Raw genomic sequence first — 20,887 nt, 5'->3', positions numbered from 1 at the left:
ACACCCCAGTGACAATGAACTCAAGTGTCCCACTTGCACCGGAACGGACTCACCCGAATATTTCACCGTTCGGGAACACCGAGTTACTGTGTATGAACAGGTCGGAAAAGGACGATAGTGCCACTTTTGATGAATCTGCGGCCTATTTTACGGAATTACACGTTTGGAGATCTACGGAATCATGGAAGAGCCGCAATTTATGAAGTCAGTTTTACCTGCGCTAGACTCATTCACACTTGACGCAGTTGACACAAGTTTGGCATTACCACCAGAGGGTAATACAAAGACTCATTCAAACGACCGGAGTTTTCGTGTTCAGCAACAAGTGCGGCTCACACTTGCTCGTAAGGGCAAAAAGACAACGGCCAGTGGTAAAATAGTAACGTTAGTTTAACGTGTGTTTACATTGAGTCTGTATGAACAAGCAAGGTCTGTAAGATTAGGCTATTGATATCGCCTCGGGAATTTGAGGATGGGGGAAAATGTTTAGGCATAGTCTACCAGGGAAACAAGGCGGGTCGAAACCAGATGCAACCAAATGGACATACAGGCCTAGTCATTGGTGTCAGATTCTTAGTGACATTTTATTTACCATGACGTTTGCAATCATGTCAGCAAACTATTCTATTCAATCTCCTCAAGCCTACTGTATTTGTAGTCCTCCCCATTTACCCTTTCCAATAGGAGAGGGCAAGTGTCCAAAGGGTAATTAGGGAATTGGTAAAATGGCATGATCCTTCAGAACACATGTGGTTTATCTTTCAGGCAGTCTTCATCTATCCAGAAACCCACCAAGTATCACCGGTTCCAGAGATGGAATCTTGTCTAACATGAAGGTAAGGCCTATCCTATAGTATACACACACAACTCACACACACAACCCATTATCCACAGTCACAGGCGCATTAGCCTCCCAGAAATTAATCTGGAGAGCCTGGATGTTAGAATTAACAGCTACGTGATTCAACTCCGGAGCAAGGGACTTCACCCTCCATGGCAGTCAAGTGCAATGTGTCTGTAGGATACATGAAGTGTTGTTTTTTAAAACTTGAATTCCATATTTAGTGCGTCACTGACGTGATGAACTTCACAAGAAACAGCAGGAAAAGGAGATGGTATCTATTGCCCTAAAAAAAACTGTGGTCTGCATTGGTTTTGAATGTACCGCCCATATGGTTTGCATAAAAACAAATGGGATAGTCTCAGGGATGTGCAGCTATTATAAGACCCCAGCCCATAGTGCAGAGGTGGGTATCTAACACTATCTCTATAATGTGACAACTGAAGCCTTTCCTTCTGGCACACTTGACATATTTATCGCCCCTTTGTCTGTTCTACCAAACGTTGAAATTCTATTATCTCACATAGACAATTGAATTGAACTGCATTTTATTGAATAATACCTTTATGATTCCCAAAGGAAACCTAAGGTGTGGCTTTCAGTATATAAAACGCACAACAGTGGTTATTCAGACATCAGAGAGAGCATTTTGTATGATCTTTTTCCCTAAACCTTTTGTGTTGCTTTGAGTCATCACGACTGTGTCCAATTATATGCAACTGATTTACACAGATGTTTTAGCATTATTACCAGAAATCTCTTTATGGTTGATTCAGTTGTAAGCCTTCTGAAATGTGGCAACCGCTGCTTTTAACCTTTCCATGTAGACACACTCATCTTTGGGCCAGATTGGCGGCGTGGACTTCAGCAGCCTGTCGTCTTTGAAGGAGAATATAAGAAGTCCGTCTAAGAGGGTGGATTTGACCCCAGTCTCCAGACCTGAGTTACCTCGCTCCCGTCTGGCCTACGGGACACTCCGTTTCGGAACCTACACCCTCCCCGGCCCTAGCCAGCCGCCCATGATGGGGACTTCAGTGGAGCGGTCGTACGGGACAGACTTGATGCGGCGTTATGCCCATTCGGAAATGGCCCGTAGCACAAGGACACACGCCATGGCTAACAGCGGCAACGACCACTGGGGCCAGTCCCTCAGACAGACTCGAGGTCCTCAGCCCCTCTCGGCAGACCACTCATTCCTGTGCAGCAGCCCTGCGATTCGCACCGACAACAGCCCCTACCAGATGGAGGTTCAAAGGGGGGCAGGGAGACAAACAGGCTACGGGTCATTCAATCCTACCCAGAGAGCAGAGGGCCTGGTCTGGCGGGCCCAGGTGGGGAGGGAGAGCCAGGGGCCTGTGGGAGCCAAATGGCCTCCCTCGTACCCGGCCTCGCTGGTCAGCATGGAGGTGGACATGGGCCAGAAGAGGGAGGCGGCGGAGCCAGAGATCCAGCAGAGAGACGTGAAGGAACTCACTGCACTGTAAGACGGTTTATGTGTTGCTCTACACAAACCTGTAGTTGATTAGATCTGGCAGTTCATTTAGTTCTCAACAACTCAAATCAAATGTTATTCGTCACATGCTTTGTAAACAACAGGTGTAGACTAACAGTGAAATGCTTACTTACGGGCCCTTCCCAACAATGCAGAGAGAAAGAAAATAGAGAAATAATAGAAAAGTAATAAAATGTAAAAGTAATAATAAATACACAATGAGTAACAATAACTTGGCTCTACACACAGGGTACCAGTACTGAGTCAATGTGCAGGGGTACGAGGTAATTAAGGTAGATATGTACATATAACTAGGAATAAAGTGACTATTTAACAGTCTTATGGCTTGGGGATAGAAGCTGTTCAGGGTCCGGTTGGTTCCAGATTTTTGTGGCTGATCGAGGCTGGTACTAAAACTATTGGTTAACTATAAAATAGTCTTCCAGACAATAGAGGTGGTTCAGTTGCTTATCTGTCATTTCAGGTCAATGATTTACCTAGATTTTCTAATAGGTGCATATAAATGAATACAATGGAAAGTGTTGTGAGGATGAGAAATTGGATGAATCAGCTTTTGGGATTGATAAAGTGAGTGTGTGTGTGTTTGTCATTGACAGGAAGTTCCTCTTCATTGCTCTCTCCCATACACAGGAAGCCTGAGAGCAAGGTGCCTGAGCTGACATTGGAGAGGGCAGTGAACCTGCTGGGCCAGGAGAATGAGGAGATGCAGATCACTGCTGCCAGCTTTATTCAAAACCAATGTTTCAACAGCGCTGACGCTAGGAAGATGGTGAGCTGGGGCCCATCTGTACTCATGTTGACTTGGCCCCTCAATTGAGGTTAAAGGCTGCCGGGCAGTAGGCCTACACTACAGTTGATGTTGCCAATACAGTATTTTCCCTTCAATTTATATTGAGATTATGTGGGCGATTCACATGAAAATTCAAGTTGAGCTCACACTTCATAGGAAACAAGGGTAGATGAATAGCTGTGCCTGTCTGTCCCCAGGTGTTCTACCTCCACGGGATACCCAAGTTGATCAAACTGCTGCAGAGCGACAGCGAGGAGCTGGAGCGGATAGCGGCAGGGGCGCTCCGAAACGTTGTCTTCGAGAGCAGCGAGAACAAGATGGAGGTGAAGGATAACGAGGGCGTGGCCCCCGTACTGCGTCTGCTCAGGAGAAGTCGCGACATAGAGACCCGGCGGCAGCTCACTGGTTAGTTTGAGCACCTCCTCGGGTAGATCTGAAAGAAATCGTCGTAGCACTTTATTAATGACCAGGGCCCGTATTCACAAAGTGCCTCAGAGCAGGAGAGCTGATCTAGGATCAGTTTAGCCTTTTAAATCATAATGAATAAGAGGGGGGGACCTGATCCTAGCACTCCTACTCTGAGATGCTTTGTGAACATGTGATTTACATGAAATTATGTGATAAAATGTAATGACCGTAGTAACCTAAGAATGAAACATGTTCCACAGGGCTGTTGTGGAACCTATCCTCCCATGACCTGCTGAAGGAGCATCTCTCCAAAGAGGCCCTGGAGATCCTGACCACCTCTGTCCTGGTGCCCTGCTCAGGCCTGTCTGAGGGGGAGAACCCCAAAGACGGCATGCTGGCTGACCCAGACACCTTTTACAACGCCACTGGCTGCCTCCGGTAGGTTGTCTGGTCTGGACACAGGTGTTTATTGGCCATTTGTGTTTTTGGCACGACCTATGTAGTATCTGTGATCAAGCATTTCTAGTGATCCATCTTAGGGCAGCCTGGGATGCAGAAAGGGGTATAGTAGTTATGTTTGGAATGATCATGAAATCATTTCTTGATTGATGGTCCTCTGTAGCTTAGTTGGTAAAGCATAGTGTTTTTCAATGCCAGGATAGTGGGTTCGATTCCCGGGTCCACCCGTACGTAAAATGTATGCATGCATGACTGAAAGTCGCTTTGGATAAAAGAGTCTGCTAAATGTTATACAGTGCCTTCAGAAGGTATTCACACCCTTTGACTTTTTCCACAGTTTGTTGTGTTACAAAGTGGGATTCAAATGGATTTAATTTAGAAAAAATTGTCAATGATCTACACAAAATACTAATGTCAAAGTAGAATAATTTATTTAAATTGTTTAAATTACACTATAAAACACTGATGTACCTTTTATTAGATAAGTATTCAACCCCCTGGGTCAATACATGTTAGAATCACCTTTGGCAGTGATTACAGCTGTGAGTCTTTCTCTGTAAGTCTCTTAAGAGCTTTGCACACCTGGATTGTACAATATTTGCCCATTATTCATTTAAAAATGATTCAAGCTCTGTCAAATTGGTTGTTGATGATTGCGAGACAGCCATTTTCAAGTCTCGCCATAGATTTTCAAGCCGATTTAAGTCAGAACTGTAACTAGGCTACTCAGGAACATTCAATATCATCTTATAAGCAACTCCAGTGTATATTTGGCCTTGTGTTTTAGGTAATTGTCCTGCTGAAAGGTGAATTTGTCTCTGGGTCTGTTGGAAAGCTGACAACCAAGTTTTCCTCTAGGATTTTGCCTATGCTTAGCTCTATTCCGTTTATTTTTATCCTAAAAAACTCCCTAGTCCTTGCCAATGACAAGCATACTGATAAGATGATGCAGCCACCACCATGCTTTAAAATATGAAGAGTGGTAGTCAGTGAGTGTTTGATTTGCCCCAAACATAACTTTTTCTATTCAGGACAAAGAGTTCATTTCTTTGCCACATTTTTTGCAGTATTACTTTAGTGCCTTATTGCACACAGGATACATGTTTTGGAATATTCTTATTCTGTACAGGCTTCCTTCTTTTCACTCTGTCAATTATGTTAGTATTGTGGAGTAACTACAATGTTATTGATCTTCAGTTATCCTACCATAGCCATTGAACTCTATAACTGTTTAAAGTCACCATTGGCCTCATGGTGAAATCCCTGAGCGGTTTCCTTCCTCTCTGGCAACTGAGTTAGGAACGGCGCCTGTATCGTTGTAGTGGCTGGGTGTATTGATACATCATCCAAAGTGTAATTAATAACTTCACCATGCTCAAAGGGATATTCAATGTCTGCTTTTTTTTTTTTTACCCATCTAACTTCTTTGCAAACCATTGGCAAAAAAAACAACCTTCCTGGTCTTTGTGGTTGAGTCTGTGCTTGAAATTCACTGTTAGACTGAGGGACTTTACAGATAATTGTATGTGTGGGGTACAGAGATGACATAGTCATTTAAAAATCATGTTAAACACTATTATTGCACACAGAGTGAGTCCATTCAACTTTATAATGTGACTTAAGCACATTTTTACTCTTGAATTTATTTAGGCTTGCCATAACAAAAGGGTTGAATACTTATTGACTCAAGACATTTCAGCTTTTCATTTTTAGTTAATTTGTAAACATTTCTAAAAACATAATTCCACTTTAACATTATGGGGTATTGTGTGTAGATCAGTGACACAATCTCAATTTAATCCATTTAAAATGTAGTCTGTAACCAACAAAATGTGAAAAAATTCAAGGGGTGTGAATACTTTCTGAAGGCACTGATGATGATGATTATTATTATTATACGGTGATCCAGACGGTTCATGTGCAATCCATCTCTCACCACAGTGTTACATCTCACAAGGCTTTGTCAAGCATTTAATATTTATCTCTGACGGCCTCCTCGCCATGAGTGAGAACTGTGAGGTTCCTCAAAGGCCATTGTCATCCTGTTACTCCTTTCCACCTGACAAAATAGGCATGATGACTTCTGCCTAGTCAGCATCACCTCGATGGAGCAGTAATGCGCTGGAAACAATATCCTGCATACCTTGCGTTCCTATTGAACCGGCGGCGATTGATTTGGTTTGGCACAGATATAGCACCTGACAAACACAACATGGTATTACAAGGAGTGTTTCGCTTTTGCCTAGCATCCGATACGACTGAAAACAGTCAGGGACTAAATTATTAACGGAGCCCTCTCCCTCTTAGTGGCTCTAGTAGAATTGAAACCTCAGAATCCATATTGGCTGGTGCTATCAAGCCCTGGCAACCGTTGACTTGTGTAACTCTGAGGAATTCCACAGTCTTTTGCCTGATTTAAAATGAAAACACACGACACTCCAACTCACAGCCATAACCTTGGGGCATCACTCATGTTACTGTATTTGGCTTGACGTTAACAAAAAGGCTGCAGAATTTTCTATATATTTGAGTGACTTTTTCAGATAAATGCCCATGGTTTTAGGAATAAAAAATGACCATGTGGTCACATGTATTGAGGCAACTGTCATGTGTTTTTTCTCTGTGCTGACTTCATCTAAAAGGAAGTGGAACAGTTGACTCATTGACAAGTGGTTGAAATTAAAGTGAAATATTAACTCATGTTACTCATTTGTTTATGTTTCCTTTGTGCTTGAAACACACGTTGCTATCTCTCAACACATAGAAGAGACGTTTTATTACATTGACCTATTCTAATGGCTTTAACTGCAGATAACCAGAAAACCTTGGTAAAGTACACCAAATATCTCTAGCTACATAAACATTTGGCTCATCTGGCCAACAGCTGGAATAGATATTTAGCCAGTTTGGCCAATGTCTGGAATGCAAAGAATGCTTTTGTTGTTGCCTAGTGGCAATAATGACAACCTGTCATTGTTGTTGTCAGAAACATAAGCTCAGCTGGTCCAGATGGGAGAAAAGCCATGCGGCAGTGTGAGAACCTTATTGACTCACTGGTATACTACATCCGGGGAACCATAGCCGACTACAAGCCTGATGACAAGGTATGCATGTGAATGACTAAAGTAACATTTACTAAGCTTTTGTGCAAAATGTTCACTTGTTTCTTTTCGTACAAGCATTACTTAACATTTGTAGGTGGAATAAATATTGACAGGGAAATGCTTAAATAAGACTGGTTGTTTTTGCCCATATTTTATCAACTTATGTCTCTTTAGAACAACTTATTAATCTGGCCTTTAGTGTTAAATATCAAGAAAACAACATCATGAACCAGCTCTGCTCTACAATTAATTGTTTGGCAATGGACATCTGCAGAATGTTTGATCTTAAAATCATAGGCAATCACCAATCTGGTCCCCTGAACAGAACCACTTCTCTCCTCTACAGTCCACAGAGAACTGTGTGTGCATCCTACACAACCTCTCCTACCAGATGGAGGTGGATCTTCCACAGAAGTACACCAGCGAGCTCCATGAGTCTCGACTCAACCTGGCTCCAAAGACCAAGACCCCTGGCTGTTTCGGCTCCCGCAGTGCCAAAATCATCCAGGTAGGCTCCCATGACCTCTATTGTGGCTGTTATCTTCTTTGTTGCCCTTATCATGTACTTGACAGCCACTGTTTCTATCTGGTTATAAATAAGTTATTACCACTAAAGTAAATGAGCAATGCCTATGTTATGGATAAGCCGCCTTGGTAAGTGAGAAAGCATACATTTTGAACTAACTCTTTTTAAGCCCAGTTTTCTTTGACAAATGTATTTGTTAAAAGCTTTATACACGTTGATTGAAATGTACTATGCAACCTGGAATCTGGAAGTTAACTTTGAATTAAAGGGCCTGTTTTCTGGTTGTTTTTGTCCTATAGCGTCTTGATCCAAAGTGCCCTCTGCTGGAGGAGAAGGGTAGTCCCTGTGGGATAGAGTGGCTGTGGAGCGCCATCACAGTGCGGATGTACCTGTCAATCATGGCCCGCAGCATCCGTCCCTACACCCAGGAGGCTGCCATCGGAGCCCTGCAGAACATCACAGCTGGGAACGGCCTGGTACGGCTATATCACAAATCTATGATCCTATTTCTATGGGCTATGTACTGTTCTGGGAGTGTAGAATTTAATTTCCCATGGGTTTGATTTGTATCAGTCTAACCCTCGTACTGCTCCTTTGAGGGAATAACTACAATACAGCCACACATCTATTAAATTGTCATGACTTGACTGTATAGTAAGTATTACATTGATGTGACTACTATATTGTGCATTACTATATTGACTGTCAGTTGGTGACGATGTTGGTCTCGTGTAGCTCAGTTGGTAGAGCATGGCGCTTGCAACGCCAAGGTTGTGGGTTCGATTCCCACGGGGGACCAGTATGAAAATGTATGCACTCACTAACTGTAAGTCACTCTGGATAAGAGCGTCTGCTAAATGACTAAAATGTAAATGTAAAAATGGCTCTGTATGGGCAGGTATCCAAGGCCATCGCCCACACCATAGTACAGCGGGAGAATGGTCTTCTCCAGGCCAGGAAGATGCTCCAGGAAGGAGAGAGGGATGTGCAGAAGACTGCTGTGTCCCTGCTAAGTAACATCTCACGCTACAGAGAGCTTCACGCTGACATTGGTGAGCTGTGAATTGACTCATCAACCGCAATGTTTTAGTCCTACATAAGTCCCAAAAAAGTATATTCCTTTGGGACTTGTAAGTATATAAAAGCACAGAAGCATAAAAACCTGCCGCTGTAGAAAATCAAACAATCTCTCACAAAGCATTCCACTCTCTCTGTAGTCAAACAGGTGTTGCCACAGCTGGTGGTCATGTTGCCCAACTCAGACACGGGCACAGACCTGCCTCCAGAGGTGACCGTGTCCCTGTGCCACATCCTCATCAACCTGAGCCAGGACGAGACGCAGCACGTCAGGGCCATCGTCAACCACGGTTCACTGCCCAAGATCATCAACATCAGCGCAAAGGACAACGGGTCAGTGGGTAGCTTCTGAAGACCATGGCTGTGTTCCAGGCTGACTACATTGCCTGGATAGATGTTTAACATATCAACTAACCACATATGATATACTGTACGTAGCAATCTGATGCCAGACTGCGCCGTCGATGACGTGGCACTGTTGGTTGATGCTATGCAAAGACTGCAGATGGCCTTAATATGCACTGTATTATTCCTGAACATTATGAGTTTCTTTTCATCTGTCAAACCTCTTCTACTTGCTTAATGCTTTTCCTTTTATGTCCAATGACAGTAAGCTTGTGTCCCTTTAGGTTTGGTCCCACCAGGGCTGGCCAGGCAGCCTGCATCCTACTACACAGCATGTGGAGCCACTCAGAGCTCCACGGGGCCTATAGGAAGGTGAGGCCCTTACACAGTATAACCTCAAGGATAAGAAACATTTGGTGTGGTGACAATAGTTGTTAATTCATCTAATGTGTTGCTTTTCCTCTCATCCTTTGGTAGGCTGGATATAGGAAAGTAGACTTCGTCAACAGCAGGACATCAAAGGCTGTAAATTCAATACGGGACTAAGCGGAGGATCACAACGCATTGTGCTGATTGAAGCAATAGTGTAGTTTATCTTCTGTATGGATTTGGATGACTCAATTCACTGCTTTATAAAATACTTGATTTGTGTGTCTACCTCTCCACAGTGTGAGATGTTACGTTTATTTTGTGTGTGTGTGTGAGCCTGTTCCAGTGACACCAATTGCTGCAAGCTCTTGGTAGCAGACCAAGTTCTCAACGATGGAAAAAAATGATTAAAAACAAAACTGATGGAGGATCAGCAAAGACTTGAATTACATTTGAAGGAAGGATTTTGAGGAAGAAAATGAATCAGCATAGAAGTGGAAGACAAGATAAGGATACAATTATGACATGTATGTTAGTTTAATGAATGTCATAACATAAGTTGTAAAATATAGTTGTGATGTTAACATAGTTGGGGTTGTAAACAATATTAAATTACTACCTGTAGGTCTATTAAAAATGTCTACAATCATAGATTGTTTTTTTTTGGGGGGGGGGGGGGGTCAATCAAAAACAGGGCCAAGAACGTTTCCGGATAGAAATGCTATGAATATTTAAGACATATTTGCTTATTCTACATGTCAAAGGGCATGTTTGTTCTACATAGCATATTTCTATCTCAATGTAACAGTGTGGTGTGATATCTCTGTAATGCAAATAATAATTATAGACTAGAGGGTGGCAGAGTGCTAAAAATAAAAGCCACAAATATTTTATCCATCTGAAGTTGATAGATGTGCTCCAGTTTTAGAGTAAATATTTGTATATACATATTTGTTATACAATGCACTCGAGATTACTTGGGAACTGCATGGGTAGGTAGGTGTTGAATCGTTTTGTTACATTACATTACGTCATTTAGCAGACGCTCGTATCCAGAGCGCAACTTACAGTTAGTGAATGCATACATGTTTTTTTTTGTTTTGTTTTTCATACTGGCCCCCCGTGGGAAACGAACCCACATCCCTGCCGGCCAAACCCTCCCCTACCTTGGACGACGCTGGACCAATTGTGCGCCGCCCATGGGTCTCCCGGTCGCGGCCGGCTGCGACAGAGCTGGACTCGAACCAGGATCTCTAGTGGCACAGCTAGCACTGCGATGCACTGCGCCACTCGCCACATTGTTTTACTACTTGGCTTAAAATAAAATACATTAAGGTTGAATGGTTATTTTGCTGTGGTAGTCATGACAGCAAAGACGCAGCACTTAATATGCCCGGCCACCCTTTAGTCCCACCTTTCAACTGCATCTCTTTGGCGCGCTGGAACGTTGATCGGCTGCGCTTGTACGTCATCCCAGGCAAACCTCAGATCCATTTAGGCCTATAGATGGCTTCTCATTTCTATTTTTGGCTCTTAGCCAGACTACTTATGTTTTACATGATTGTCATTGAGTGGATGTAAGTGACAAATCAGTGCTTCGCGCTATCCATACATGACAACCGCGCAGACACTCATGAACTACTCTACACAAACGGGTTGCCTGCCACAATGTTACCAATGGGCAGAGTCGATTATGCTGAGCCGCGGGGCACCGGGCACGTCATGTCATCGGGCGAAAGCGGGGAGGGAGGCGCTCCCTTCTCAAATCGAACAGTAATCTGCGCCACTCGGTCATTTGTCAACGAGGCATCGTCCAGAAACATAAACATCAAATATCTATTTTCCATAAAATGTTAGAATTTTCTAACTAGTTTTAATTGGGAAGGCATGGATATAAAGCGTTTTTATTAAAAGCAATCCCTTTTCCATGGGTAGACACAGAACCCAAGTAATTACTATACGTACTTAATTAGGCCTACGTCACTTTTGTTTTGAGCGGACTTCGCGCTTGGCTTTGAACGGGCCAACTGATTCACGCCCGGGAGGCAGCCCGGTTCCAAATCGAATGCAATAAACTTTCAGCCGAAGCAAAACACGCATACACGGGCGCCCGGGCCGGATGAATCCAATCCCCTCAATGTGTCGGCATAGTAGACACAAGTCTGGGATTTCCGAGACTACCCACGACCCAACCCAACCAGGAAGTGTAAACACTTCTCATGTATCAGCAGCGCCTGTCATTGCCCTTCTCTTCGACTCCTCAGCATTCACAGCTCTCGGAACTCTGATACTATTTTGCTCAGTTGGTTGGTGTGTGATCGAGGCCATGGACTCGATCAGTTGTTCGATCTGCCTGGATCTACTGAAGGATCCAGTGACTATTCCCTGTGGACACAGCTACTGTAAAGGCTGTATCAAGGGATATTGGAGTCTTGATGACCAAAAGGGAATTCACAGCTGCCCCCAGTGCCGACAGACCTTCACACCAAGACCTGCTCTGAACAGAAACATTCTGCTGGCTGAGTTGGTAGAGAAATTGAAGACAGATTTCAAAACAGTTCCCTCTGCTCCTTGTTTCCCTGGACCTGAAGATGTGAAGTATGACCATGATGACTCCGCTATAGCAGCAGAGAGGACTGAGAAACAGGTAGGCATAAGGATCTGGAACATTATACTGACATCTATAATGTATTATACTTAGAGATCAGCTTAATTACTGCTGACTGTTTTGCCAGAAACTGAAAGAGCAGGAAATTCCAGCCAACTCCAAAATGAAGCTGTTTCAGTGACACACTCTGGTTTCAGTGTCACATAATCCACAATTAGGTTCTCATTTGTAAATTATATTTTCTGCTTTCAAATTGACTGATGATAGATTCAAAAACCAACTCTGTTAGACAAAATAGGCTGTCACAACAAAATCACTTTAAAACAAACAAAGGAATTGATTCAATATTTTTTAAAGGATGGAGTAGATTACAGTCAACTGCAGGAGGGGCCAGATAACATCCAGACAGTAACCTCAAAAGTCAAAGGTCACACATTTACATATACTGCAGAGGCATGAACTCTGAACTATCGTATCCTTTTTGTCTTGAAGGCACTCATTAATCAGTTAATTTAGTCTAAGTGATTTGTTGAGCATAATCATACAATTTTGTTGCCATATGACAAGTGTAGTTCAATAACTATTTCCCCACTCAAAAACAAAGCTTGGTCTATTATGAAAACTGTTGTCATTTTGGTAATCATTTGAAAATGTTATTCTCTACAGGGGCAGTTGAGGGGGAAACGGCAGCAAGTCGGGCTGAGAATCTGTGTGAGAGAGAAGGAGATGCAGGACGTAAGACAGGCGGTGATGTCCCATTCAGTGAGTATTTAAGAACCGTATGTACATTTATTTTGAAGAAAGTTACGTATATTTCCTAAACTAAAACCAGGGAGGAGCCTAAAACCACTGGGACACACTATAGGGAACAGACAGATTGTCTGGGGTCTAGACATAGAGAATGATAGAGGCCCCTAGTGGCCAAAAGGCTGTTTTAGCATGGGCAGCGCCATTGGAGGACTTCCACCATTTTAATGTAGTCAACTGGGTGGGACTTCCAACTTCATTGGCTGATCCCTCCTGGTGACCTTGTTGGAGTCATGTGAGGAAGAAAATGCACTACTTCAAAATGGAGATCGCCTCCATAGCACTGCCCATGCTGTCACAGACGCTATAGTGACACAGATGCAAAGAGGAGTCCTCTATCTATCTCTATGGGTCTAGGTGAGAGCAGAGTGAATGTGCTGGTTAAAATGGCCCCCATTCCTTATCTATTATTCTCTCGTAAAAGCTTTCTGCTCAGGCAGCAGTGGAGCACTGTGAGCTGGTCTTTGATGAGCTGATCCACTCCATTGAGAGAAGGCGCTGTGAGGTGAAGGAGCTGATCAGCGTCCAACAGAGGGTGTCAGTAAGCCAGGCTGAAGGACTCCTGGAGCGACTGGAGCAGGAGATGGCTGAGCTGAAGAGGAGAGACAAGGAGCTGGAGCAGCTCGCACACACTGAGGATAACATTCATTTCCTCAAGGTGACATCACTCTTTCTATCCACAGTGGCAGGGTGCTGTTCAGAGCTATGCACGAAACTACCTGAGCTTGTTCAATAAGAAAGTTTATTTTTGTTTCATAATATGTTCCCCGTTTGTGCCTATCGAACATGACCCAGGGTTCCTTACTTCTTCAAAACGTATAACCTCTGAGCTCCAGAATTCGTCATATTTTCTTATCGTCTATTCTTTCTCTCACTCTCTCTCGCTCTCTCTCACTCTCTCTCTCGCTCTCTCTTTCGCTCTAGACTTTCCAGTCTCTTTGTGTGGCTCCTGGATCTGAGCTCTTACCCTCTATCACTGCCAACCAACACTTCTCCTTTGAGGAAGTGAAGAGTTCCATCACTGGAATGATGGAGCGACTGGAGGATGTATTGAAGGAGGAAATGGCTGAGATACCTGGAAAAGGTAAATGTTACAGATATAGTGAAGATAAAATATTTGGTTAACTTTCTGTTAAATGCTTCTTGATTATAAATTAATAAATCCATTTGTCTGCTTACCCTGTATAGTAATGGCTGTCTATGTCGTCAGCCCAAGACCAGAATGTGAGTAATACACACACGTTATGAGTGAATATTTCATCTTGGTTTAATTTTGTAGATATTTGTCTTGAATGCTTCTTAATTAAACATGAATTAATCAATGTATCTCCCTACTCTATATAGTAACTGCTGCCGCTGAAGTGCATTTTCATAATGTGCCCAAGACCAGAGAGGAGTTCCTGGAGAGTAAGGAATACCGTCACACACACACACACACACACACACACACACACACACACACACACACACACACACACACACACACACACACACACACACACTATATCACGAATGCACATTTCACCTTCATTTTATTTTTTCACTTTCTTAGACTACTGCCATCTCACATTGGATCCCAACTCGGCATATCAACACCTGTGTCTGTCTGAGTTCAACAGAGAAGTGTCATGGAGTGACAAGGCTCTGTCTTATTCTGACCATCCAGACAGATTCACAGACCACTACCAGGTGTTGTGTAAAGAGGATCTGTCTGGAACCCGCTACTGTGAGGTGGAGAGGAGGGGGGAATGTGAGGTAGCCATCACATACAGAAGCATCAGAAGGAAGGGCGGATTGGAATGTTGCTTTGGATCCAATGATCAGTCCTGGAGTTTGGTGTGTCGTAATTCCAGTTGTTCCTACTGGCACAATAAGAATAGGACCGATATCCCTGTCCCCTGCTCCACAAGAGTAGGAGTGTATCTGGACAGCAGGGCAGGGAATCTGGCCTTCTACAGCGTCTCGGATAAAATGACCCTCCTCCACAGAGTCCAGACCACATTCACTGAGGACCTCTGTGCTGGGTTTTGGGTTGGTCCTGGTTGTGGATCATCTGTTGCTCTGTGTTGACTGAACGTCATAGAATAAAGTGTATTTCAAATCAAATTGTATTTGTCACATGCGCCGAATACAACAGGTGTAGATTTTACCGTGCTTACTTACGAGCCCTTTCCCAACAATGCATAGTTAAAAAGTGAGAAAAAATAAATGATGGAAATAGTAACACAATAAAATAACAATAACGAGGCTATATACAAGGAGTTCCGGTACCGAGTCAATGTGCAGGGGTATGAGGTAGTTGAGGTAATATGTACATGGAGTTAGGGGTAAAAGTGACTAGGCAATCAGGATAGATAATAAACAGAGTAGCTGCAGTGTATGTGAAGAGTGTGAAAGTGTGTCTGTGTGAGTGTGTGGCGTCAATATGCATATGTGTGTGTGTGTGTGTTGGAGTGTCAGTGTAGTGTGTGTGAGTGTGTGGGTGGAGTCCAGTGAGTGTGTATAGAGCCAGTGCTCTATGCACAAATGGGTCAATGCAAATAGTCTGGGTAGCCATTTGATTAACTGTTCAGCAGTCTTATGGCTTGGGGGTAGAAGCTGTTCAGGAGCCCTTTGGTCCCAGACTTGGCGCTCCTGTACCGCTTGTCATGCGGTAGTAGAGAGAACAGTCTATGACTTGGGTGGCTGGAGTCTTTTAAAATGTTTAGGGCTTTCCTCTGACACCGCCTGGTATAGAGGTCCTGGATGGCAGGGAGCTCGGCCCCAGTGAAAATAGTGAGGAAATATAAGACCGATCACTTGGGAAAGTTGGAGAAAGTTGATTTGCTTAAAATCGTGACCCGGATGACAGGAGTTGACACATAATTTAGGAGTCCCGCTGCGAAGCCACTTTCTATCTACAATGTTTGATTCCAGCTTTACTATTGGGGAGGGGTGGGGCCATTGTTTTAACGATTAAAAGACAAGGTAAAATAATACATTAAATAAATCATTTTTGTTTGGAGTATCATTTCTAACTTGATAAAATAAAGAACAACACTAAAGTTCCTGAGGGGTGGTTAGAGTTAGTATTGGGAGTTATTGTTTTGTTACGTGAGAAAAACCAGGAGATGGAATTAGGATGATTGATGTGGTGTGGAAAAGTTCTAGATCCACTTACACTGTTGTAGTGTTTCCCCTAGACCCTGTTCCATCCCCTGTGTTTTTGTCTTGGTTTGGTTCAATCAATCAATCAATCAAATGTATTCATAAAGCCCTTTTTTTACATCATCAGATGTCACAAAGTGCTATACAGAAACCCAGCCTAAAACCCCAAAGAGCAAGCAATGCAGATGTAGAAGCATCTGGAAAATAAAATACATCTCAACTTGCTACCTGCCTATTAAAAAATATATAGATATTTAATTTTATCCAATTGAATAAAGTTAACATTTGTGACCATTTTACCATGTTCAACGTATTTTATTTTTAAACAGGCAACCAATAGATGCCAAAGCAGACAGTACAGAGGATCTTCTGTAAAATAGATCTAATGAAACTGTAGGAGGACAGATGAAGATTAGAGTGGGGCTCTGTTTCTGCTGCTTGCCCAAGGTGGTTTGAGTCTCATGTCCATAGTCCCTGGACAGTCATGTGCCTATGCAGCAGTAGCTACCTCTTGACTTTCATGCATCTAAGCAGTGATAACACTGTTGTGGCTGTGTAGAGTAGCTGCAGTGCGGTACTGCTGGAGGGGGGAGGCGCAGGGGGGCTGAGGGCCAAGGAACATCATGCCTCCTACACAGGGCTGACACACAACTCACAAAGCAACCATATGTTTACTGTACTCTGGGTAATGGTCATCCGACTTGGTACGAACTGGTTGAATCAACGTTGTTTCCACGTCATTTCAATGAAATAAACATTGAATTGATGTCTGTGTCCAGTGGGATGTTACTAACACTGACTTTGAATAGTCCCCTACTAAATCATCTAAAGTTTCTCTATTCACAAAATGACCAGTTACATTGTTCAGTGTCAGCAGCAAGAAGAACATAGCATGTGTAATATCTACATACCACTGCTGATCGAACAGGCCCTCCCCCCACTCCAGTCCTCTGGGAACGTAGGGTGGCATGTCTTCTGGCCTGGACACCGGCTGCATGTGATGGTACACACACTTTGACTTTGAGAACCATACTATGATACACTTAACTCTCAAGTTCAGTGTGTCACGCATTCTAAATTAAATTAAGGAATCAGGGAAAGAAAAGTGATTCAATTCAATGACGGAATAAGAGTTCTGACTAACTATGGAGGTCTGTACCGGTGTGTGGCCTTGCAGGGTTGCTCTGGGGCTGGGCCCGGAAGTCTAGCAGAGCACAGGGGGAGCAGAAAGGATGGGTTATGGATGAAGGGTTCTGGGTCCATGGACTGTGGCATACCCTAAAGACATGCTTCTTCCTGTAGGAAAATCAAACCACTAGCATTAAAGAAATAGTATCACTTTATGTGATGCTTCAATCAATTATTGTTCTAATGGTACCTCAACAGAGCATGACTTGATGTTGCATTTGAATACAAAGATGACCTTTTAATCAGAAGAAAGGGTGTGTTGTCAGGGCAGTTGATCTTTGTAGCAGGGATGCTTGCCTCTTCACAGGACAAAGTGTCCTCTCTGCAGCTCTCCACTTTCTCATCAGGCTCAGCCCAGGCCTGGTGTGGCTTTATCCCAGTACAGCGTGCAGGTGTGTACCATGCTATGGCCTAGCCACCCACCAGAGTATGCAGATCATCACATGTTATGTATACAGCACATTCAATGCAAACATACAAGTAATAGCATATAGAGAGACTTGTAGGAAATGTCTTTTTTAGATGAATGATGCGATAAAGGGGCAAATAATGCAGTCCTGGATCAATGATATACTATCAGTCTATCAAACCAAAGGAGCAGAACACTCAATCATCCTTCACCCCTCACAGTGTTCTCACTTGGCCATTGTCTTTGCATAGGATTGTGGTGCACTCTGGTCCCAACATGATGTGCTCCAGCCCTGCCCAAAGGAATTCCCCTGGGCTCTGTGTCTTCCTTCCAGACGCTTCAGACCAAACCTTACAGTACAGTACAAATCACGGTCAAAACTGAGTCGACTTCACAAAACCTCTGTCATAGCATAAACCACCTCCTAGAATGATTGATTAAGTTGTTAAATGACACTTTTTTTGTTCCCCTTGGTGAACATCTATAACAATATTCACCAAAGGGTTAATGTCTGTGTTGTCATCGTAGGCCTACCGTAACAGAGCTAGCTGGCTGGAGGAGTGTTCTGGGAGGGAAGCGGAACTCTGCGATGGGACGTCCCGCTACGTTTTGCTGGAGACGGAACCCCCCGATGTCCTGCTGTCTCTGGGAGGAGTTCCCCAGCCTCACTAACAGACCCTGCAGCTGGACATCTGTGATCCGCACACTGCCTGAGGCACTATGGCACAACACCGCAGACATACAGTTGAAGTCGGAAGTTTACATACACTTAGGTTGGAGTCATTAAAACTCGTTTTTCAACCACCCCACAAATTTTAATTTTATTTTTAACAAACTATAGTTTTGGCAAGTCGGTTAGGACATCTACTTTGTGCATGACACAAGTAATTTTTCCAACAATTGTTTACAGACAGATTATTTCACTTATAATACACTGTATCACAATTCCAGTGGGTCAGAAGTTTACATACACTAAGTTGACTGTGCCTTTAAACAGCTTGGAACATTTCAGAAAATGATGTCATGGCTTTAGAAGCTTCTGATAGGCTAATTGACATCATTTGAGTCAATTGGAGGTGTACCTGTGGATGTATTTCAAGGCCTACCTTCAAACCCAGTGTCTCTTTGTTTGACATCATGGGAAAATCAAAAGAAATCAGCCAAGACCTCAGAAAAATAATTGTAGACCTCCACAAGTCTGTTTCATCCTTGGGAGCAATTTCCAAACGCCTTAAGGTACCACGTTCATCTGTACAAACAATAGTACGGAAGTATAAATACCATTGGACCACGCTGCCGTCATACCGCTCAGGAAGGAGACGCGTTCTGTCTCCTAGAGATGAACATACTTTGGTGCGAAAAGTGGAAATCAATCCCAGAACAACAGCAAAGGACCTTGTGAAGATGCTGGAGGAAACAGGTACAAAATTATCTATATCCACAGTAAAACTAGTCCTATATCGACATAGCCTGAAAGGCCGCTCAGCAAGGAAGAAGCCACTGCTCCAAAACCGCCATAAAAAAGCCAGACTACGGTTTGCAACTGCACATGGGGACAAAGATCGTACTTTTTGGAGAAATGTCTTCTGGTCAGATGAAACAAAATTAGAACTGTTTGGCCATAATGACCATTGTTATGTTTGGAGGAAAAAATGGGGGCTTGCAAGCCGAAGAACACCATCCCAACCGTGAAGCACGGGGGTGGCAGCATCATGCTGTGGGGGTACTTTGCTGCAGGAGGGACTGGTGCACTTCACAAAATAGATGGCATCATGAGGAAGGAAAATTATGTGGATACATTGAAGCAACATCTCAAGACATCAGTCAGGAAGTTGAAGCTTGGTCGCAAATGGGTCTTCCAAATGGACAATGACCCCAAGCATACTTCCAAAGTTGTGGCAAAATGGCTTAAGGACAACTAAGTCAAGGTATTGGAGTGGCCATCACAAAGCCCTGACCTCAATCCTATAGAACATGTGTGGGCAGAACTGAAAAAGCGTGTGCGAGCAAGGAGGCCTACAAACCTGACTCAGTTACACCAGCTCTGTCATGAGGAAAGGGCCAAAATTCACCCAACTTATTGTGGGAAGCTTGTGGAAGGCTACCCAAAACGTTTGACCCAAGTTAAACAATTTAATGGCAATGCTACCAAATACTAATTGAGTGTATGTAAACTTCTGACCCACTGGGAATGTGATGAAAGAAATAAAAGCTGAAATAAATCATTCTCTCTACTATTATTCTGACATTTCACATTCTTAAAATAAAGTGGTGATCCTAACTGACCTAAGACAATTTTTACTAGGATTAAATGTCAGGAATTGTGAAAAACTGAGTTTAAATGTATTTGGCTAAGGTGTATGTAAACTTCAACTGTACCATCATCTCTCCATCATCATCATCATCATCATCACCATCATCATCATCTCCATCATCAACTCCATCATCATCTCCATCATCATCTCCATCATCATCACCATCATCATCTCATCATCATCTCCATCATCACCATCATCATCTCCATCATCACCTCCATCATCACCATCATCAACTCCATCATCATCTCCATCATTACCATCATCACCATCATCATCTCCATCATCATCACAGTAAGCCAGCACCACAGTCACCTTGGCATGACTTGACACTTTCCTACTGATTGTGTTCAAGGGTCATACCTGGAGTATTCATGCCTGTGTTGCCTGGCTGTGGACGGCCTCCTCTTCCTTTCCTGTGTCCCGCAGGGAATGCTCTCCTCAACCAGGTCCTTAGTCAGGGAGTGCCAGATATCTGTGGTGCGTCCGGCTCGACTGGCCTCAGCCAACACAGGATGCCTGGCATGAGCAGCCATTTTGTCCCTACCTGCAAAGGCATTTGAAGTTGATTGGAAAAGACTTGACAGGTAAAAATATGGTGGAAACTCATTATTAGGCTGGCTTTCACCTGATGAAGAAGAGGAGAGTTAGCATTTTTTGTTTTATTTTTGTGGACAATCACTTTTTTTCCAGAATTGAACATCCCAACATCTGCATGGGCTGTCCATCTAACAGAGTCCAGATTGGACACACCCCGAATGAAGATTACTGGTGAGCAGCTGCCTCGACTAGGTCTACAGACACCACCCCAGCATGTGCTAATTTTCACATCTTTCACACACACTCGGTTTAGGTATTGAAAGCAGCAGAACAATGCATAAAAACTAAACCATTAGTTTGTTATAATATGACAGTACTTGACTTGTTGCCTGAATGTTTGAGCCTGTGCTCTCTATATTTATATTCAAATGCAGAAATACA

The 20,887-nt window shown here is 43.3% G+C and overlaps 2 protein-coding genes across 2 annotated transcripts; both read left to right on the top strand.

The window, feature by feature from the left end:
* LOC311129846 (plakophilin-2-like) lies at positions 1-10,327 on the top strand. Its single transcript, XM_084162342.1, has 13 exons — positions 1-371; positions 766-836; positions 1,669-2,321; positions 2,985-3,123; positions 3,342-3,549; positions 3,813-3,990; positions 6,998-7,115; positions 7,462-7,623; positions 7,941-8,117; positions 8,540-8,693; positions 8,859-9,051; positions 9,348-9,435; positions 9,541-10,327. The coding sequence occupies exons 1-13, from the start codon at positions 182-184 to the stop codon at positions 9,607-9,609; spliced, it is 2,400 nt and encodes a 799-aa protein (XP_084018468.1). The 5' UTR covers positions 1-181; the 3' UTR covers positions 9,610-10,327.
* An 862-nt stretch (positions 10,328-11,189) lies between these two features.
* On the top strand, positions 11,190-14,950 carry LOC311129850 (tripartite motif-containing protein 16-like protein). The gene is made up of 7 exons (XM_084162348.1): positions 11,190-12,079; positions 12,707-12,802; positions 13,272-13,505; positions 13,772-13,931; positions 14,036-14,071; positions 14,192-14,254; positions 14,400-14,950. Exons 1-7 carry the CDS (start codon positions 11,552-11,554, stop codon positions 14,915-14,917), a joined length of 1,635 nt encoding a protein of 544 aa, XP_084018474.1. The 5' UTR covers positions 11,190-11,551; the 3' UTR covers positions 14,918-14,950.
* Positions 14,951-20,887: the final 5,937 nt, after the last annotated feature.

This window comes from Coregonus lavaretus (assembly GCF_964263955.1).
Source record: "Coregonus lavaretus genome assembly, chromosome: 5".
Lineage (NCBI taxonomy): Eukaryota > Metazoa > Chordata > Actinopteri > Salmoniformes > Salmonidae > Coregonus > Coregonus lavaretus.
The sequence above is the reverse complement of the archived record's forward strand: the minus strand, read 5'-3'. Positions and strand labels throughout refer to the sequence as shown.